The sequence below is a fragment of the Osmerus eperlanus genome, chromosome 10 (genome assembly GCF_963692335.1).
Source record: "Osmerus eperlanus chromosome 10, fOsmEpe2.1, whole genome shotgun sequence".
Lineage (NCBI taxonomy): Eukaryota > Metazoa > Chordata > Actinopteri > Osmeriformes > Osmeridae > Osmerus > Osmerus eperlanus.
Genome location: NC_085027.1, coordinates 7,774,615 through 7,791,165, shown reverse-complemented (window position 1 = coordinate 7,791,165; position 16,551 = coordinate 7,774,615). Strand labels below are relative to the sequence as shown.

The following is a 16,551-nucleotide window of genomic DNA, read 5'->3' as shown; positions in this document are numbered from 1 at the left end:
GCTGTAGAACAGGGAGGAGGCTAACACAGGAGACACAGGAAGCTAACATTACAGGCTAAGATGGGAAGCTTATGCAGAAAGTAATGCAGAGGGTAGCATACCCTAGCATACCCCAGCAGACCTCTTCCCCAGCAGATCTTCTAACCAACAGACCCTCCTGAGTACCTAGATGCCAGGGTTGCGGTACCTCCTAAGCCCCTACTTACTGGCTGTCAGAACTTCAACCTGCTGCTAAAACCCTGCTGCTGGAACCACAAGTCTCTATCATCCACATGCCAGAGGAAGAGTTCAAGCAACTGTCGTATGCAAGAAATATAAGAATAAGAGAAGGATGCTGTAGGAGAGGAAAACTTCCAGGAGGTGAGATAAAGAAGAGGATGAGTGAAGCAGAGGAGGACAGGAGGTTTGCTGGTGTGTTTCTGAGGGTTAGTCTCTAAGGCTCTGGGATTTTAGATGGGATTCTTCTGGTAATGGCTGTATTAGGCCCCTGGCTGGCTGCCTGGGGAAGCAAAGCCCTGCCGGCAAACCACTACAGTCGGCGGATTCACTAAACCATTTACACCTCTTAGGGGTGGGGAGATAGGGATCAGCCCATTGCTCAAGGAATGACAGATATGATGTTTTGGCAGCTGTGTCTGTAATGTTGCCAGACGCGTTCCGAAGCAGAGTGGTTTTGTTAATACCTTAGCATAGTTAATCTGTGATTTCAGTTGAAATTATAAGACACTAGCACAGCCATATATCATAGTATTATCTCATTTCAATTCATTTCACTCAAACATATACCAACAAGCACTTTGATTTAGGTAAAGGAATTTTCTCTCTTAATTGCCTTTGCAAGACTCATGCTAAACAGGGATAACTACGCTCAGAAACAAATGAGTCATTCAAATGTCCACACCTGGCCTGAACCACAGACAAACTACGGTTGGTCTTCTTGGCACCTGCATGAGCCAAGTCAGCTGATTCCTCACTGGCCTATCACCTGCCGGAGACTGAGTGAGCTGACACCTCCTTGACATATTACCTCTCAGGAGGGAATATTGCAGAATAGTTGGGAGATAGGGGAATGTTTGTGGAGGTGGGGGTTACAAGTGTGTGATGGTGTTGGTAAGTTGTGTTGTTTTTGAAGGGTCATCTGTGAAGTGTGTGCATAGAGATTTGTATAGTGTGTAAATGTGTGTGCACGTATGTGTATATGTGTATAATTGTGTGTTAGTGGGTGCATGTGTGATATTTGTGTATGTGTTTGTGTGAAACCTGTCCAGATGTTTGTGGATAAATACCAGGTACTTGAGAAGGTGCTGACAGGACTGTGCTTACCTGCTGGTCTGCAGTTCCACAGGCTCAGACAGGAAATGTCTAACTGGCCTGTAATCAGGAGGTTGCTCAGACCACAGAGACGGGGGGGGGGGCTACACAGTTGGGATGTAGGGGGGAAGAAACTAGAGAAGAGAGATGGACACACACGATGGAAGACTTAGCTGCATGGTCACATCATAGGTCAGGCAAGTGACCAGAGTGAGTAGGTTGCATACTCTGGCCACAAACACACACACACACAAAGGCCAAGCATTCTCCATAGTCTCGATCGAAGGAGTCTCTTTCAGCAGGGTCTGGTCAGAGTAGGGTTGGACACCAAGGATACAGGAAGTCATAAACATGACTCATCAGGCTGGGCTGCTCAGATCAGATCACTATGGCAGTGTCCTTTAGTCCAAACCACTGCAGAAAGTGTTCTTTCTGATGCTTTGCTCAGGACTGTACTGGACAAGCACCAGCTCAAATAGGGCAGGCGAATTGCGCCATCTAGTTGTCAATAGGTATGCTACACAGAGACAATAGTTAAAATATCCAATAGCGTTCATTGACCACAGCAGTTTGGAGCCAAGCCTATCCTTCTCTTGCTAAAAAGATGACACCGTCTTATCGTCTGTCATTCCGCTTGCCATAGTGCAAATGTATCAATAAAGACAATATCAAAGACGATTAGCGTTGTTCATGTAGACATACTACCGCGTCAGAATTGTGTTGTAACGGGAGATTGGAACACAAATCTCATAACGCCGTCATTACAATGTGTGAAAGGTGATGTTAAAATCTCGGGGTGTTTCGTGCTTCCCCCAACTTCCTGCAAACCCTTTCTAGACCACCATGCTAACCGAAGTCTACATATACAAGCACTCACAATCCAGGGCTTTAACTTCATATTTATGAATGGGGATATTTATTCTCAATTACTCTTTAACTTCTATGTAAATCTAACCGCCAACAGAGTTCAAGAGTGCGGAATGCAACGGAAGCTCTCTGTCAAAATCAGATAACAGCGGAAAATGTGTTGGTGGTACTTGACCCAGACGAGGATTATCTCTTGCCTGTGTGCCAGCATGTGGCTTGAATCAAACATCATCAGTAGGCTATGTAGGTGACTGTTTGACCTCTAGACTGTAGCCTATAGGCCCTATAGGCTACAGTCTAGAGTAGCTTGTAATAAATCGGCTATTACAGCCTACTAGCTCTACAGTAGCAGTAGCATTTAGCACTCACTTCATACTGAACACGGCCATGAGGCCTATAGGCATAGGCTTCCTAGTGGTCCCAACACTATCGTGTTGGTGATGAAGCTATAATAGTCATTCCAACAAATTCGCAAGTCGAGTAAGCCTATCCACTTAGGTCACCACTTCACCACACAGAGCGGTGTTACCTTGAATTGCATCGTTGTAGTAGATAGGCTATAACTACAAATTATTCATATAATTGTGCACAATAGTGACCGTTTTAAACAAATTATTCTCCCACTTTTTACTTTACTGTAAATTATAGTGTCGAAAAAATAATTAGGGGGTAGACTGTTCTGTTTACCCCAGATCTCAGGCATCATGGCCACACATGAACTATGATTTTGTTGGACGTCAAGCAGGGGTGTGTGTTTCTCAGAATTGGCAAGGGGAAAAGGGCCATCGATTCCACTGATAAGAGCTCTCGTTTAAAGGAGGGGATGTCCGCTTACTACTAAACAGCCACTGGAGGAGAGAGAGAGAGACCTGTAAGGAGGGTTAAAAGGAGATCTGAGTTTGAGAATAGTAAAAATGCAGGTAAAGGTGTTCACTGCGTTTTGCATCGTCAACATTGTATTTGGCTACGGGGTTGTAAGTTTGCCGTTACCGGATTCTGGGCCGTATATCAGCAACGGATGGGGACAAACGGTTCGCCTCAGGCATCTCTATGCAGCCAAACACGGACTGCACGTGTCGCTTCATGGAGACGGCAAGGTGCACAGCTCTGTCGAGCAGAGCCCTCAAAGTGAGTATGATCTATAACCGCATTTTGACCGAGATTATAGATTTGGTCCCCTTATTATGCAAGGTCAAACCCCTGATTTCCATCTTCTGTGGATATGCTGCAGGTTTGTTAGAGATTCGCTCAGTGAACACTGGAAGCGTTGCCATCAGAGGAGTGGCCGCGTCTCAGTATTTGTGTATGGAGAGCGATGGAAGACTTTATGCGTCGGTAAGAACAAACATGATATCTCACTGATGATAGTCCACATAATATTGGTCAAACGTTCCTCACAGTTCCGAACCAGGCTCAATTAGTTTACATACGAGACCATAAGAGTTTACATCCTCATTGTTAGATGTTAATAATGGTTAGAGGATTAGAATGCAGTCATTTAGAACACGACAGATCGTCTGCTATACCTGTCTGGCTCATGTTGCCGTTGAAACATCCCTGCAGATAGGCAGGTCATTGCTTCATGTGTTGAATATGAGCAAACATTTGCTTTTGTGGGTGGCAAAGAACAAAAAAAATATATATTATATGATCGGAGCACATTAACAAAATAAATAATGGACATGTCAACATATTGAGAAGTTGTTTTGTTGGTTGGTTTCAGTCAAGCCCATCTCTAAGGAGCCTTGCAGCATGCTAGTCACAACCCTACAAACCATACACATGCAAACATACGTTTAGTCACAAAGGAGACTGAGGCGTTGGGTATTCACCATAGATACACCAGCCCTTTTCAGGAAAATACTTTAGTGTATTCTGAAAATATTTGGTGTAAGGGCAGCAACCTTTGCCCGCGGGTCTGTATTTGCGGAGTTTCTCGCACAGAGGGAAGAGAGGGCAACAACAACCTTGACCCCTGACTGACACACCATGCCTGTGTCAATAACTCTTCAGGAAATTGAAGCAGGATGTACGCACATACATGATAAAAGCTGTTCTCTGTGCATGAAGGACAGGAAACAAGGCAGAAAGAAAAGGAAGAAAAAGATGAAGTACAGGATTATAGTTAATATAGTTCGGGTCATATTTTATAATTTTCCAGAGCCAGTGCACAAATGAAACCTTTATCAATACTGTTTGACTTTCATTCTCCTTAATTAAACTAAACTCTCATCTATCTCCTCCTTCTTCTTCCCTCCACTATACTCCCATTTAGAGCACCTATACAGATGACTGCTCCTTCAGGGAGAAGGTGCTCTCAGATGGCTACAATGTCTACATCTCAGAGAAGCACGAAACCCTGGTCAGCCTGGGGCCCCATAGGCAGAGGCACCAAGGTCGAGACAGGGGTCTCCCAGCCCTTGCCCAGTTCCTACCCAGGATGAGCACCCTGGAGAGTGGAGCTACAGAAGTACCCACAGGACCCCAGGAGCAGAGTCCCACAACAGGCCTACACACAGACATCCTGGAGGGGTTTGGAAGACTGTCACAGGTCTTGCTCCACAGCCCCAGCTTCAGCCACACATGAGGAGGGGCTGTGAGAGATTGAAAGACCAGAAACAGACGTTTTGATATTACTATGCGCTGCAGTCCTCCACTCAAGGCATTAGAGTGCTGCATGTGACCATAGGATGGAGGGTGAACATGTCCCACACCACAACCGAAAGGAGAAATGAACCAGGAACTTGGTCATTAAAGTGGAAAAGATAAGGGACATGTGTATTTCCCTTACGTGCGTGGAGGGCTGGACCAGGTTGAGTTGGGCCTTTGGGAGGAACCTCCAGGATTGGTGCAGACCGATCAAACCAAATTCTGATTCTGATCAGGAACAGACATGTCATTGGTGCAGAACCTTCAGGACAGACAGGTGATTGGAAGGTGTGAGTCTTCTGGCAGAAGTGAACTTTCACTACTCTCGATATGCAGGCCCAGAAGGAACTGAAATACCATCAGAGTATTTTTTTTTGTTCCATAATAGTATGTATGTTAGTATATTTAATCGAGTTATCCATGGTCACATTGTTTTTGGGACCAAATGCACTCTTTCTGTGAATGTTTTTGTACATTTGTAAAAAAAAAAATCATATGTTCACGATTCAAATAGTTTACCAGTGTATTTGTATCCCAATACAGTAGTTTAAATAATTAAGGTTAATGTGTAATACCTTGTTGTTTTTTTTATTGTGTTCTATCATAACAACCTGGGATCATCATAAAAATATCTGTAGACTGTTCTGAGACAGTTCATCTCTGAACACTTTGTGACCAGCACTACCCTCATGGGACTTATCGATGAGGTTCACTGAGCGAGGGTCTGTTATGCTTGTGCAGGAGGAGGTTGGGAACAAAGTGTTAAAAGTAGTCCTGCCTACAACTCCTACCCTACAACAAACGTATCATGTCTCTTTTTGTAGGCCTATAATGCCTGGAAGTCTTCATAAAGTTAAACCAGTGTATTACAAAGGCTTGGAGAAGAGAATAGGCAAACGTTTGGGCTACGTACCTGGTTTCCACACACTCTGGCTGGCATGACACTGTTATCACTGTTCTTGCCTAGTACACAATGTGATAGGCCTATTCAATAAACTCAATCTCCGCAAATCGCACTTCAACGAGGTAGGCTACCGATACTTTGACATCAAAGTCGATTTTTGGTTTTATGGCGCCCTCGTCTGTTAAGGCAGGCGAACTTTGTCTCTGATTTGATTGAAGCCGTGGAAGTTGCGATCTGTTGCTACATAGGCTACCTACTTCCACCCATGCTCAGGGATGTAGTGGGGGCTAAACGCACGTAAACGCCGTTTACGCACCTCCCGAAATTGGGAAATAGCGTTTATCCACCTCTAAATAGCGTTTATGTGCGTTTACGAACATATAAGTTCCCTGCGCCTCGTATTCTGCCGTTGGAATCGTTCGAAATAAATTTGGTGTAATTTTAAAACGCCCAAAACAAAATGTCATATTGTTGAACATATAAACGCTGTAGTCTGAATCATTTCAACTGCGCTGTATATCAATGCGTTGCGGCGGCAAAACCAATCAGGATCCACGAAGTAAACACACGTTGTGGATTAGCCTACCTGTCGGAATGGATAAATTAGCCATTGATATCAGGCGATTTTTGAAGAGACCATCGAGTGCTCCCACTCCCACAGATGCCCGCAAAAGGCCTCAAGTACAGAGTAAGATCAATTCACGTTTGTAAACGTTGTTTTGGTTCGCACAACATCGCATTAAGACAGGGACAAACGCTAGCGGCTAGCCTAATAACGTGCTTTCAAATACGATGATGCAGATACAAGCAAACCTGGTTCCATCTAAATAGGCCTAATGAAACGTAATAATACATAAATAAATAATAACATTCATAGTTTACCCACCTATAATTTTACCACTACACCACTGCCCATGCTATGCTATGGTAAAATTGGGATATCGGTTCTTATGAGTTGATGCTGCAGGTTAGGTTATAGACTAGGTCTCTCATCTATCGAGGCGTAGTTGCAGAACTGTAAATTTAGAAAACTGCGGGGACGTCGAGTTTATCGTGCCATCATGATCTCATCCAGTTTTCTCTAGCAACTTCTCAATCGATAGATGGCAGTAATGAGCTGATAGATGGCAGCAACAATTCTGGAGCTAGAGTGAAGAGGAAGCTGCTTATACGCGAGAGGAGAATAGAGCAGTAATTTAGTCAGCGGTTCGAGATTGGGTCTCTTGAAAAGGATTTACTATATTTTGTTTCTTTACTGTACAAGGATGGCCCTCTCTTCAGGGAGCGAAGATTTATTTGACTGTATTCTCATGGCGGACGACAAGTAAGCGCAACCTTAAATCTCCTATCTAACATGACTAGTGTTCACATTTTAGCTAACGTTAACTTGCTACTATTTTATTGTTAGCCATAGCCATTGTGCGCTTGTCCCTTCACCACATACACAGTGAACTGTAAACGTGACATGTACAGGTTCCACGTGGAGGGCTACCATGAGGGGTTTGACGAGGGCACGCGACAAGGGATAATGGAGGGTCGAATGCACGGGGCGACTCACGGCGCCAAGCTTTCAACAGAGGTATGTGAACGAGGCTGGCCGGCAATCAAAAACATAGATTTGGTGTCACCAAAACAAAGCATGGCTAAAACTAAATTGTATAGAGAATGTAGAGTATTACTTAAACTATTTTATAAAGTTCCTTTGAATGTTTTCTGATAGGTCTCCTTCTACCATGGCTTCGCAGTCACCTGGAAGAGTATTCTTCAGAACAGCACAGATCCCAAAGCCAGGTTTGTGGATATATAGGCATCAGCCTCTTATTTCCATGGATAGCTAGTTTAGATGTGTTTGTGCTGCTGTAGGCATATTGTAAACAGAAGGTCTCTGTGCTAATCAGGAAAAAGCTGAAGGCTCTGGAGGTTTTGCTTTCGTTGCTCGAGAAGTTTCCCAGTGACAACCCTCAATATGAGAACTTACAGGAGGACATGGAGAAGCTTCGTGCCAAGTTCAGACAGGTATGCAGTCACCCTGAAATATCATAGACATAGTATTTTAGTCATATTTGAAGTGCAACCCGCAGATCACATTTCAGTACCTTTTTTTTCTTCCATAAATTGGGCTTTGCCTTCTTACTTTCTTCCCCTGGTCCCTTTCACTGGTCTGTATCTCTCTCTCTCCCTTGCCCCTCTCTTATATCTCCAGGTCTGTTCCCTACTGAACGTGCCTACAGACTTCAGTGAGTATGTTCATGGCTCTGGAGGAATCACTTTCTGAGGAAGGCTGATCCCTCCAACAAAGGGCAGGAAAGGCCAAGATGGCCGACCTCTGTGTTAGCGGGTTAGAGTGCCCCCCTCAAAGGTGGACCAACCAGCCAGATGTCACATGCTGCTGTGCTGTGGTCTCTTAGAGAAGACTTGGTGTTTTCTGGTTGTCTGTTGCCATTGGAGATGAGGATGTTTGTGTTCTCAGAGTGAGGTGATTTGATAGTGGGGTGTTGCTGATGAAGTGTTGAACTGGTGGGGCGTTTGTGGGAACATTTGGAGTGTGGACCAAAATACCATAAAAAGATCAGGCTCCTGGTCATCCAGGTTCTAGTGACGGACCTGATTTAGGTATATAATGCTGTATGAAGGAGTTAATAAAATATTTCTTAAACATTGTGGGTATGCTGATAAGAGGTCTGTGTTTATTTGCCTTTTGGCGGCAATCTTTTTCTGTATAGATATTGTGCAAAGGGACTGGAGAAACAAAGGAACTTACTCTGCATCCAAAAGGGCCTCTGTTCAAATAAATACAGCATATACAAATACAACTTCCCAGTGTTGAGTGGGTTGTCCACTAGGTGCTGTCTGGCTGCGGAGGCTGCTGTACTTAAAGGAGGGTTAGGTGTTGGGCAGGTTTGTTTGACAATATTAACTGAATCTGCTGCATTGTACTCGCACAGGAATTAAAGGCATACGTTATCAGACATCCCTACAGTGTGTGTCTACATGCATGTGAGAGACTGTGACAGAATGCATATTTGAGGTTGGTGTGATGTGTGTCCACAGTTTGTGACAAGCCATGACAGGTCAGGGGGAGCCCAACACAGCAGCTCCTCAAGGTAAAGTGGCTAGGTTACCATGGTGATGGGTACAGGGGTCACAGTGTGGGTGGAAGAGGTTCTGTGATTGGTGCTTGTGTTTGTCCTCCAATACAGACCTGTCACTCTCTATTCACCTCTCTCGCTCGACCCCCCCCCCCCCCCCCCCTCATCTCCTCTTTTGGAGGTCTTAATGACGACTGGCTGGTCCAGCAGATATAATATGTGAAAACACACTTCAGTCTTTCAGAGAAAGAACAACCAGCCAGACACACAATGACCAATCAGGCAAGGGCACAAAGAGCAGGCGGGATGTTTAAGCATCATCACTACAGTCACTGAATAGTAAAGTAATGTTTCACGTTGTGTATTTTAATGAGGTGTTGGTGGTTGTAGTGGATGAGGTGGGGGGGGGGGGGGGAGTGACAACATCATCACACACAACACCTCCTAAAGCTGTCCCAAAAACACCTGGCCCTTGAACTCTTCTCTACACAAATACGCTCTCACACAGGGGCCTGGGAACAGGATTTGGGTCACCCTCACCATCATAGTTCAATGGTAATGGGACAAAGACATCAATAACTTGTCACTAATTATGTACTTTAACCCTTAACTAGCAATCATCTGGATCTTAATCCAGCCTTGATGTTGTGCTGCAGGGGGTAGGCGTTTGTAGTCCAAAGGTGGTGTGTGTTTGAGATTCTGAGGTGAAGGTGTCTGAGTCTTTGGGCAAACTCACCTGAGTGGGTCAAAGGTTATGGTGTGGAAAGCAAATGACCCAACAGTCTCAATTTCTGGATTAAAACAACCTCCCAGCCCGATGGAAAATAGGGAGGCGAGTGTGTAGGTGTGTGTGCCTCTAAATGTTACCAAGCTGCACCTGTTATGAGTCTACTCCATTGCTTTTCCACAACAAGTGGACAGATATAATTACCTCCCAAGCCCCTCCCACACTCTCCCAGCCAGCCCAGTGCTGCCCAGGGGTTGGGGGTTTCGGTAACAAGTGCACCACATAGTATTCATGCAGCTTGTGTCAGCGAGCCACGGGCCACAGATATTTATACATGCCCAACAACTCACTGTGGAAAATATTCTGTAAATCTGAGTGGCTGCAAGGCTGGGCAGAGGTCGTTCACCAAAATACCCCCCAGGGCAGATAGCATCCGCTGGAGGGGCTATTAATAGCCCCAGTGTGTCTGGGCAGGGCTAAAAGTGGCATCAGGGGTAGTATTACTCTGCCACTTTGCCACATAGCAGGGCCTCAGCTGAGAATAAACAGCCTGAGCTTTATTAATAGTCCTCAGGGTTTATATTAGTCTTCTGACAGGCATGATCCTAGCTAGGCCATTCTTCTGCCATCCTAGACTTGCTACAGGATGCACACACATACTCTTGCCATGCCCTCTCATTTGACACCTTGTCAAAGCATGAGTCTCTCCATGTATAAAGCCCCAGGCCTCAGAAGAATGGCTGAGCGACACCACACACACACTGGGAAAACATCATCTTCGATCAGCCCTAGGGGTAGGTTAATTTGAACACACTTAACAGCACTCTGGACCACAATTATCCAACGCTCAGACCAATCTGTGGATCAAATAAAAGAATGATAGGCGTTTAGTGGAACATGTAGTCTATTTCTAAATGTTTTCTCTGTACTTTATGATATCTCCTTCAAGAGAGGAGATGGGGAGGCTTAAGATTCCTGGCCACGGGTGTCCACTCCTGTGTAGCTGGAAACTCTTTGGGTTCCACTGTCCTGGGGGTGGGGGGCACGGTACACTAGGCCAGGAATAGAACCTCTGCCTCTATTTCTAACCCTTCTGCTTTTGTTCTGGGAGCAGCCCTGCCAACCCTCCCTCCCTGGCTCCAGTCAGCCCAGCAGAATAAATATAAACACAGGCCTGTTTTGTGGAGTCACAGGAGCTAAAGTTAGCAAGCGGCACTGGGCGGAGTCAGGTGACATCATGGAGAATGGTGACAGCGGGTCAAGATCACGTCTACCACTGGGTTTGGAGCTTCCCGAGAAAGCATCCACGAGGAGCCAGTTGTGATCTAGTACATCTGATGTATATCTCACAGATTGATGCAGAAAACGGTATTCTTAGAAGCCAAGTAATTAGCTAATTGGCATCATTGCACCTCAATCGCAATCAAAAATGTGTGTATGTGTATTTCCTTAAATATGTGTGAACGTGTGTCAGAGGTGAAGGATGGGTTGAGATTGGCTCCAGCCAGGATCTGCTGAGGAATGCGTCTACCATGTGTCCTCCATGTCAGTCTCCACTGGAATTCTCTCTGGGGCCGCACCTCCACAGGGAGCCTGACTGCAGAACTCCAATCTTGGGCAGGTGTGGGGAGTAAGGCTCTGGCTGTGTAGAAGTATGGGGAACAGGGACCTAGGTGTGGGTACGTCTGTCAGGGTTCTGGCTGTGAAGGACTGAACTATTATATTTATGTTTTATAGACAAGATTAGTGTGAATGAAACTCTCACATCAACATCTCCTCATACCCCCCCGACCCCCACCCCGGCTCCTTCATGTCTGTCAGACGGCAAAGTGGCTCCGACCTGCACGTGCCAGGGGTGCCTGGGGAAGATGCCAAGCATGGTCGGCATTCTGAATTGGGAAAAGTTGCGTTTCTCCTGGCCAGCGAGAGGATGGACAGACGGGCCGACAGTACAGGAAATGGGGAACTCTCAGCTGCTCCACTTGTGCTGAGCAACTGGAAAGAGTTGACTCCCCCTCTGCTCCCACAATCACACTCATACAAACACACTCATACACACAGAACCCAATTCCCCCCTCGTAACGCGTCAACTCCCTCCCCCTTTGTACACTCTCACTCACACACACATGCCAGCTTTGGCATGGCGCCATGCAGGGCCTTCTGCTGGTCCCCTCCACCTGCTTATAAGCAGATATATCTAATAAGAATTTTCCATGCGCCATTACAGATGGGAAACATCACAGTTCTTATTTAGACTCGTAAAATCCCCCCACCCTTTACCCACACTCCCCACCAGCTGCCCTACAAACAGACATTTTAATCAGCTGAAGAAAAACGAGGGTGTGACTTAGCTGCCCCTGGGTCGACCTGGAGCTATGCCCGTCATAGGACTCCCTTGTACACACATACACACAAACAGATAAATTTCATGTAGATGCTCCTTGTTTTCCACCTGGTTCCCTGTGTGTCCTTGCCGAAATTGTACAGAACTTAAATACCATGGATAAATTATGGGGTGGAGAGGGTTTAAAGAGTGAGAGATGTAACTGAGAGAGGAGTAACTACAGACAACCACAGGTCTGCACTCCCTAGTGCTGTATCAAGTGATGATAATGTTGAAAAGGGTTTTCTGACATTTGTCCCAGTCTGAGCAAGAATCTGCTTTTATTGGCTCCTACGGTGTATGTGTCTGTGTGTGTACTATTAGTAGCAGCACTAACTAGCCGGCTGAGTCAATCTCAACCCTGACATCTCCCCGGTTTCATTACAACACCAACAGACTGAATACATTCTTATTCAGGTACTCGTACAAAAATATGTATTTATTAAATCTCCCACAAACCGTTAGCAGTTATACACATTTTTACAAGGCACTGACAGTTCCTCTGTTGAACTGAAAGTCAATGGATAATATTCATTCAAGTATTTCTGTCAGCATGCAGCAAATACACCCACAATTCTGTCAAGTGAAACCCTCCACCAATCACATCAGCAGGTTGAGGAGGAAGTCCTTGTCATCTTCATGGCACCCAAACCACACAGTGTATGGTGGTGTATATTGTTAAATGCTATCTCTGATATGCTTGTCTCTATGTAGTCCCAGGATCACAGTTCAGTGTATACTGAGTCTTTGGTGGGGTTGGAGATGGTCTTGGAGCTACCTAGTCTGAGTAAGTAGGATATAGTCAGCCCCGGTCAGGGTAGGTTAGGTTAGGATAGAGGATATGAAGGTAGATTAGGATAGACCAGGGTGGATCACGGAAGGCCAGAGTAGACCAGGGTGGACCAGGGTAGGACAGTGTAACCCAGAGTGGACCAGGGTTGGACAGTGTAGCCCAGGGTAGGACAGTGTAGACCAGGATGGACAGTGTAGCCCAGGGTGGACCAGGGTAGGACAGTGTAGACCAGGGTGGACCAGGGTAGGACATCGTTGAGCAGAATAGACCAGGGTAGGATATGGTTGAGTAGGGTAGACCAGCGTAAGCCAAGGTAGGACATAGTAGACCAGGGTAGGCATGGGCGGCCTGCCCTGGTCTACTATGTCATTGGTTCTCAAAGTGGGGTCCGCCATAGCCGAGGCGTCCGCGAAAGAATTTTCCATAAATGATAACATTGGAAAATTGTGCTGTATCATTTAAAAGTGACACATATATTATAATCTACAGATGGGGGCCATTTACAGAAATAAAACAAGCATATTGTGTCCAGTTAAGAGCACAAAGGGTATGCTGAATGGGTGTTACGATTATGGGGGGGTCCTTGGAAAATGTTCATCCCTGTAAGTGGTCCCTGGCCCCCAAAAAGTTTGAGAACCCCTGTACTATGGAACCCCAGTCAGTTGAGCAGGCAACCGGCCTCCTGGTGCCTGGCCAACAGAGAAATCCGGGAGAAAGTCTTGGAGCAGCTGCTGCACTGGTACTTCTTGACGTCTGAATGTGTTTGCAGATGGGCGCGTAGGTTGGAGCGGTCAGCGAAGGCTCGGCTGCAGTGAGGACAGGAGAAAGGCTTCTCACCTGCAACCACAAGCAGAAGGCCAGTCAGAACCACAAAGCAGACAAACAGAGTAATAGAAGGCAGGAGAACACACAAGACCCCAGGTTAGACAGGTGTGCACGCAGTCTCACCTGTGTGCGTTCGTATGTGACCCTGAAGTAGCCAGGGTCTGGAGAAGGCCTTGCCACAGAGTCTGCAGACGCAGGGCAGTGTGTGTGTGCGGATGTGCATCTTCAGGGCACCCAGACTGACGTACTCCTTGTCGCAGTACTTGCAGCTGAAGTACTTGTGGCACTGCCAGTCACAGTGCAGCTGTCGGTGCTTGGCCAGGCCTGAGAAGGTAAAGTAGGCCTTGTGGCAGTCATAGCACTCAAATCGCTCTTGTCCAACCCCAGGGAGGAAGCCCAGACCAGGGGCGAGACCAGGGGGGAGGCTGGGGCGTCGGCTAGGAGTAGGGGGATGACAAGGAGCAAGGAGGGTCTGGGGTGGAGGGAGAAAGTTATGGTGTTCCAGAGATTTGAAAGGTTCTGTGGTTCCGTTGGGTTCTACAACAGAGTGTGAGTCACTGAGGGAGCCAGGGGCAGGAGACAGGGGGCTATCCTGCTCCGGGCTGCCCAGAGAGGAGGCACTATGCCTAGGGGGCTGACTAGCCACCACAGGGGGGTGTATGTAGCAGGAGGAGCAGCAAGAGCAGGAGGAGAGAAGCCCGGGAAAACCAGACTGGGGATGAGGAGGAGAGTTGGGGATGAGACAGGGTAACTCATGGAGGGACAAAATGGCCTGGACACCTGAAAAGGATGCATAGACACATGCACACACACATACATTAATTAATTTGGGTGTGTGCAGAGGTAACCTAACAGACAAGACTTGGCCAGAAAAAAGGCAACATGTAAACTTTTCAGTAAACTTTCCATGTTCACATCGTTTAAATAGGGGAGGGTAATAGCCTGCATTTTGATTTGGCTTAAACACGGTTTTGAGGCTGTAGGCTGTTTTATGTCTCTGCCACTCAAGTTATTTCTTTGAATGAAAACTCTCACATCACAAAGACCTACAGTTTTTCTACATTTCTGATGGTAATCTTGACAGTGGATCAATACGGGAGTCTAGCTCGCTTTAAAGGGCTGAATTGGAACAAAAACACAGATTGAAGGCAGCTTTGTGGATCCTGGGAGCCCCGGCCGGAGCTACATTAGCCTCTTGAAGGCGCTAAATGGGGTGCTTCAGATCCCATGAAGGAGGGGGAACAATACGCGCCTCTTTTGTCTGTCGGATTTTGCACCTGCTAAACTCGAACCGCTCGTCGTTTGAGTCCAAAGCAAGGTATCATGCACTTCACAAGTATTTACTTAACAGAAAAACAACTAGCCTAGCTATCAAGAGTAGGTCTGTGTAATTATATAATAAAGTAGTAGGTCTATAGAAAATATGATTCAGTCAATGATAAAAATGTGTCTTTAGTCTCACCTAAAATCAAAACATCAAACAAGGGCACACAGTTTACTTTAAACAACACCTGTAGCCAATAACTAGGAAAACGTTTTTAATGTATTTACTTCAGTAAAACTTGTTTCCTAAACAATTCCTAAAGAATATGACTTTTTCGAACAACGTGAATTTATAAATATAAGTTCAAACATGTACAGCTTTAAACCGGTATTTAAAAAAATCATATACATTTATTCTCAGTTTTAAAATACTTCAAAGAGTGACATACCATTTGTTTTGGAGTCCAGTTCCCCATAGTTTGGTTTCTTGTTTGTGAGGTATTTTTTAATCAAGAAGGACCGTGGCATCTTATTTTATAAGAATTATGAAATAGCGCTGACTACAGGGCATAACCGTGCGGACTCTTATCACTGGGAGCTCTCAGGAAGTTGCCGACCTGTGTAGTAAAACAGCGTTTAGTTATAGGGGCTGTCTGTCTCTGACCGCACATTCTCTAGCGGCGTGGAGAGTCAGGTGCAGGGGGTCGCCGGGAATCTGCATACACACTGTCTAGCCAATCAGAGTGAACAGACAAGTGCAAGGGGCAGAACCTCCACGTCAACCAGCATACCCCAACTGAACAGGTGCATCGGCAAACAGGCAACAGTTCTATGTATGCTCACGGCACCATGTAGGCTTAAACTGAAGTAGATTACATGCATAAATGGTTCTTAATATCTGCCTTAACAATGTCGTTATATGATGTAAGGATCTGGCAACCTGTAAGCGTTACTAACTAGATTAAAGAAATAGCCCCCAAAAATCTCACCATGCACTCATTCAAAAGTACGCATGTTTTTTTTTACGGTAAATTGAATTGAGTTTACACATCCATTATGCCCACTTCCTTTACCTTTTTATGTATGCCATTCAGAGGTCTCGAGCTCTGACAAGACAATACGGAGGTCTATAGAGGTCTGAGACAGCAGCTCCCCTCCACCCCTGCCCAGAAGCAGAGGAGGGGAGCAGGAAGGTGGAGAAGGGTGAGGGATGGGGGGCCCGGGAAGATGCAGAGAGGATGCAAGGGAAGGAGAAGAAAATAAATATTACAACTTTATAGACCAGGCCTAAGGAGCCAGCTCAGGTAGACAAAGGCAGACCAAGCCACTGAAAGAGATTTGTAGTTTTAAAGTAGATTTGTTTTGTCTTGATGAAAAGGTATGTACTGTTGGTTGGAATGTCTCTATTTGTATGCATTGGCAAGTATAAGTCTTCATATTGTTTTAAATGTGCTATACATGTGTGTATTTGGGGTACTGCATGAGATGTACAGGGTTTTTGGTGACTACGGTAGGATCCAATGAGATCCAAACGCCATCTAGTGTCCAAACAGGGACAGTGCCAGAGGTAGGACCCTTAGCTACCATTAGATAATCACATATACAGTATCATATAGTATATTACAACATACGGTATATCTTATATCTCTTATGATATAAAAATAAATCATAAATGTGCATCAATAATGTTCAAGCAGGGTAAAGAACATAATCACACCAGACCAACATAGGTTGCTTAGC

General features: G+C 45.6%; 3 protein-coding genes across 3 annotated transcripts; 2 read left to right on the top strand and 1 right to left on the bottom strand.

Moving 5' to 3' along the window:
- Positions 1–3,022: 3,022 nt before the first annotated feature.
- On the top strand, positions 3,023–5,536 carry fgf19 (fibroblast growth factor 19). Its single transcript, XM_062471386.1, has 3 exons — positions 3,023–3,306; positions 3,410–3,513; positions 4,454–5,536. The coding sequence occupies exons 1-3, from the start codon at positions 3,093–3,095 to the stop codon at positions 4,763–4,765; spliced, it is 630 nt and encodes a 209-aa protein (XP_062327370.1). The 5' UTR covers positions 3,023–3,092; the 3' UTR covers positions 4,766–5,536.
- Positions 5,537–6,853: 1,317 nt separating this feature from the next.
- On the top strand, positions 6,854–8,391 carry lto1 (LTO1 maturation factor of ABCE1). Its single transcript, XM_062471121.1, has 5 exons — positions 6,854–7,055; positions 7,205–7,310; positions 7,452–7,522; positions 7,630–7,747; positions 7,935–8,391. Exons 1-5 carry the CDS (start codon positions 6,997–6,999, stop codon positions 8,004–8,006), a joined length of 426 nt encoding a protein of 141 aa, XP_062327105.1. The 5' UTR covers positions 6,854–6,996; the 3' UTR covers positions 8,007–8,391.
- A 3,964-nt stretch (positions 8,392–12,355) lies between these two features.
- On the bottom strand, positions 12,356–16,540 carry snai3 (snail family zinc finger 3). The gene is made up of 4 exons (XM_062471991.1): positions 15,885–16,540; positions 15,261–15,428; positions 13,672–14,328; positions 12,356–13,560 (listed from the first exon to the last, which is right to left on the bottom strand). The coding sequence occupies exons 2-4, from the start codon at positions 15,337–15,339 to the stop codon at positions 13,382–13,384; spliced, it is 915 nt and encodes a 304-aa protein (XP_062327975.1). The 5' UTR covers positions 15,340–15,428; positions 15,885–16,540; the 3' UTR covers positions 12,356–13,381.
- Positions 16,541–16,551: the final 11 nt, after the last annotated feature.

Bases quoted from the DNA above. Each gene is read 5' to 3' on its own strand.
- fgf19 (XM_062471386.1), top strand. From the start codon at position 3,093: ATGCAGGTAAAGGTGTTCACTGCGTTTTGCATCGTCAACATTGTATTT. The intron at 3,307-3,409 runs GTGAGTATGATC...GATATGCTGCAG, and splicing joins TGTCGAGCAGAGCCCTCAAA to GTTTGTTAGAGATTCGCTCA. The intron at 3,514-4,453 runs GTAAGAACAAAC...ACTCCCATTTAG, and splicing joins ATGGAAGACTTTATGCGTCG to AGCACCTATACAGATGACTG.
- lto1 (XM_062471121.1), top strand. From the start codon at position 6,997: ATGGCCCTCTCTTCAGGGAGCGAAGATTTATTTGACTGTATTCTCATG. The intron at 7,311-7,451 runs GTATGTGAACGA...GTTTTCTGATAG, and splicing joins GCGCCAAGCTTTCAACAGAG to GTCTCCTTCTACCATGGCTT. The intron at 7,748-7,934 runs GTATGCAGTCAC...TTATATCTCCAG, and splicing joins TTCGTGCCAAGTTCAGACAG to GTCTGTTCCCTACTGAACGT.
- snai3 (XM_062471991.1), bottom strand. From the start codon at position 15,339: ATGCCACGGTCCTTCTTGATTAAAAAATACCTCACAAACAAGAAACCA. The intron at 14,329-15,260 runs GTATGTCACTCT...CATCCTTTTCAG, and splicing joins ACTGGACTCCAAAACAAATG to GTGTCCAGGCCATTTTGTCC. The intron at 13,561-13,671 runs GTGAGACTGCGT...TTGTGGTTGCAG, and splicing joins TCACATACGAACGCACACAG to GTGAGAAGCCTTTCTCCTGT.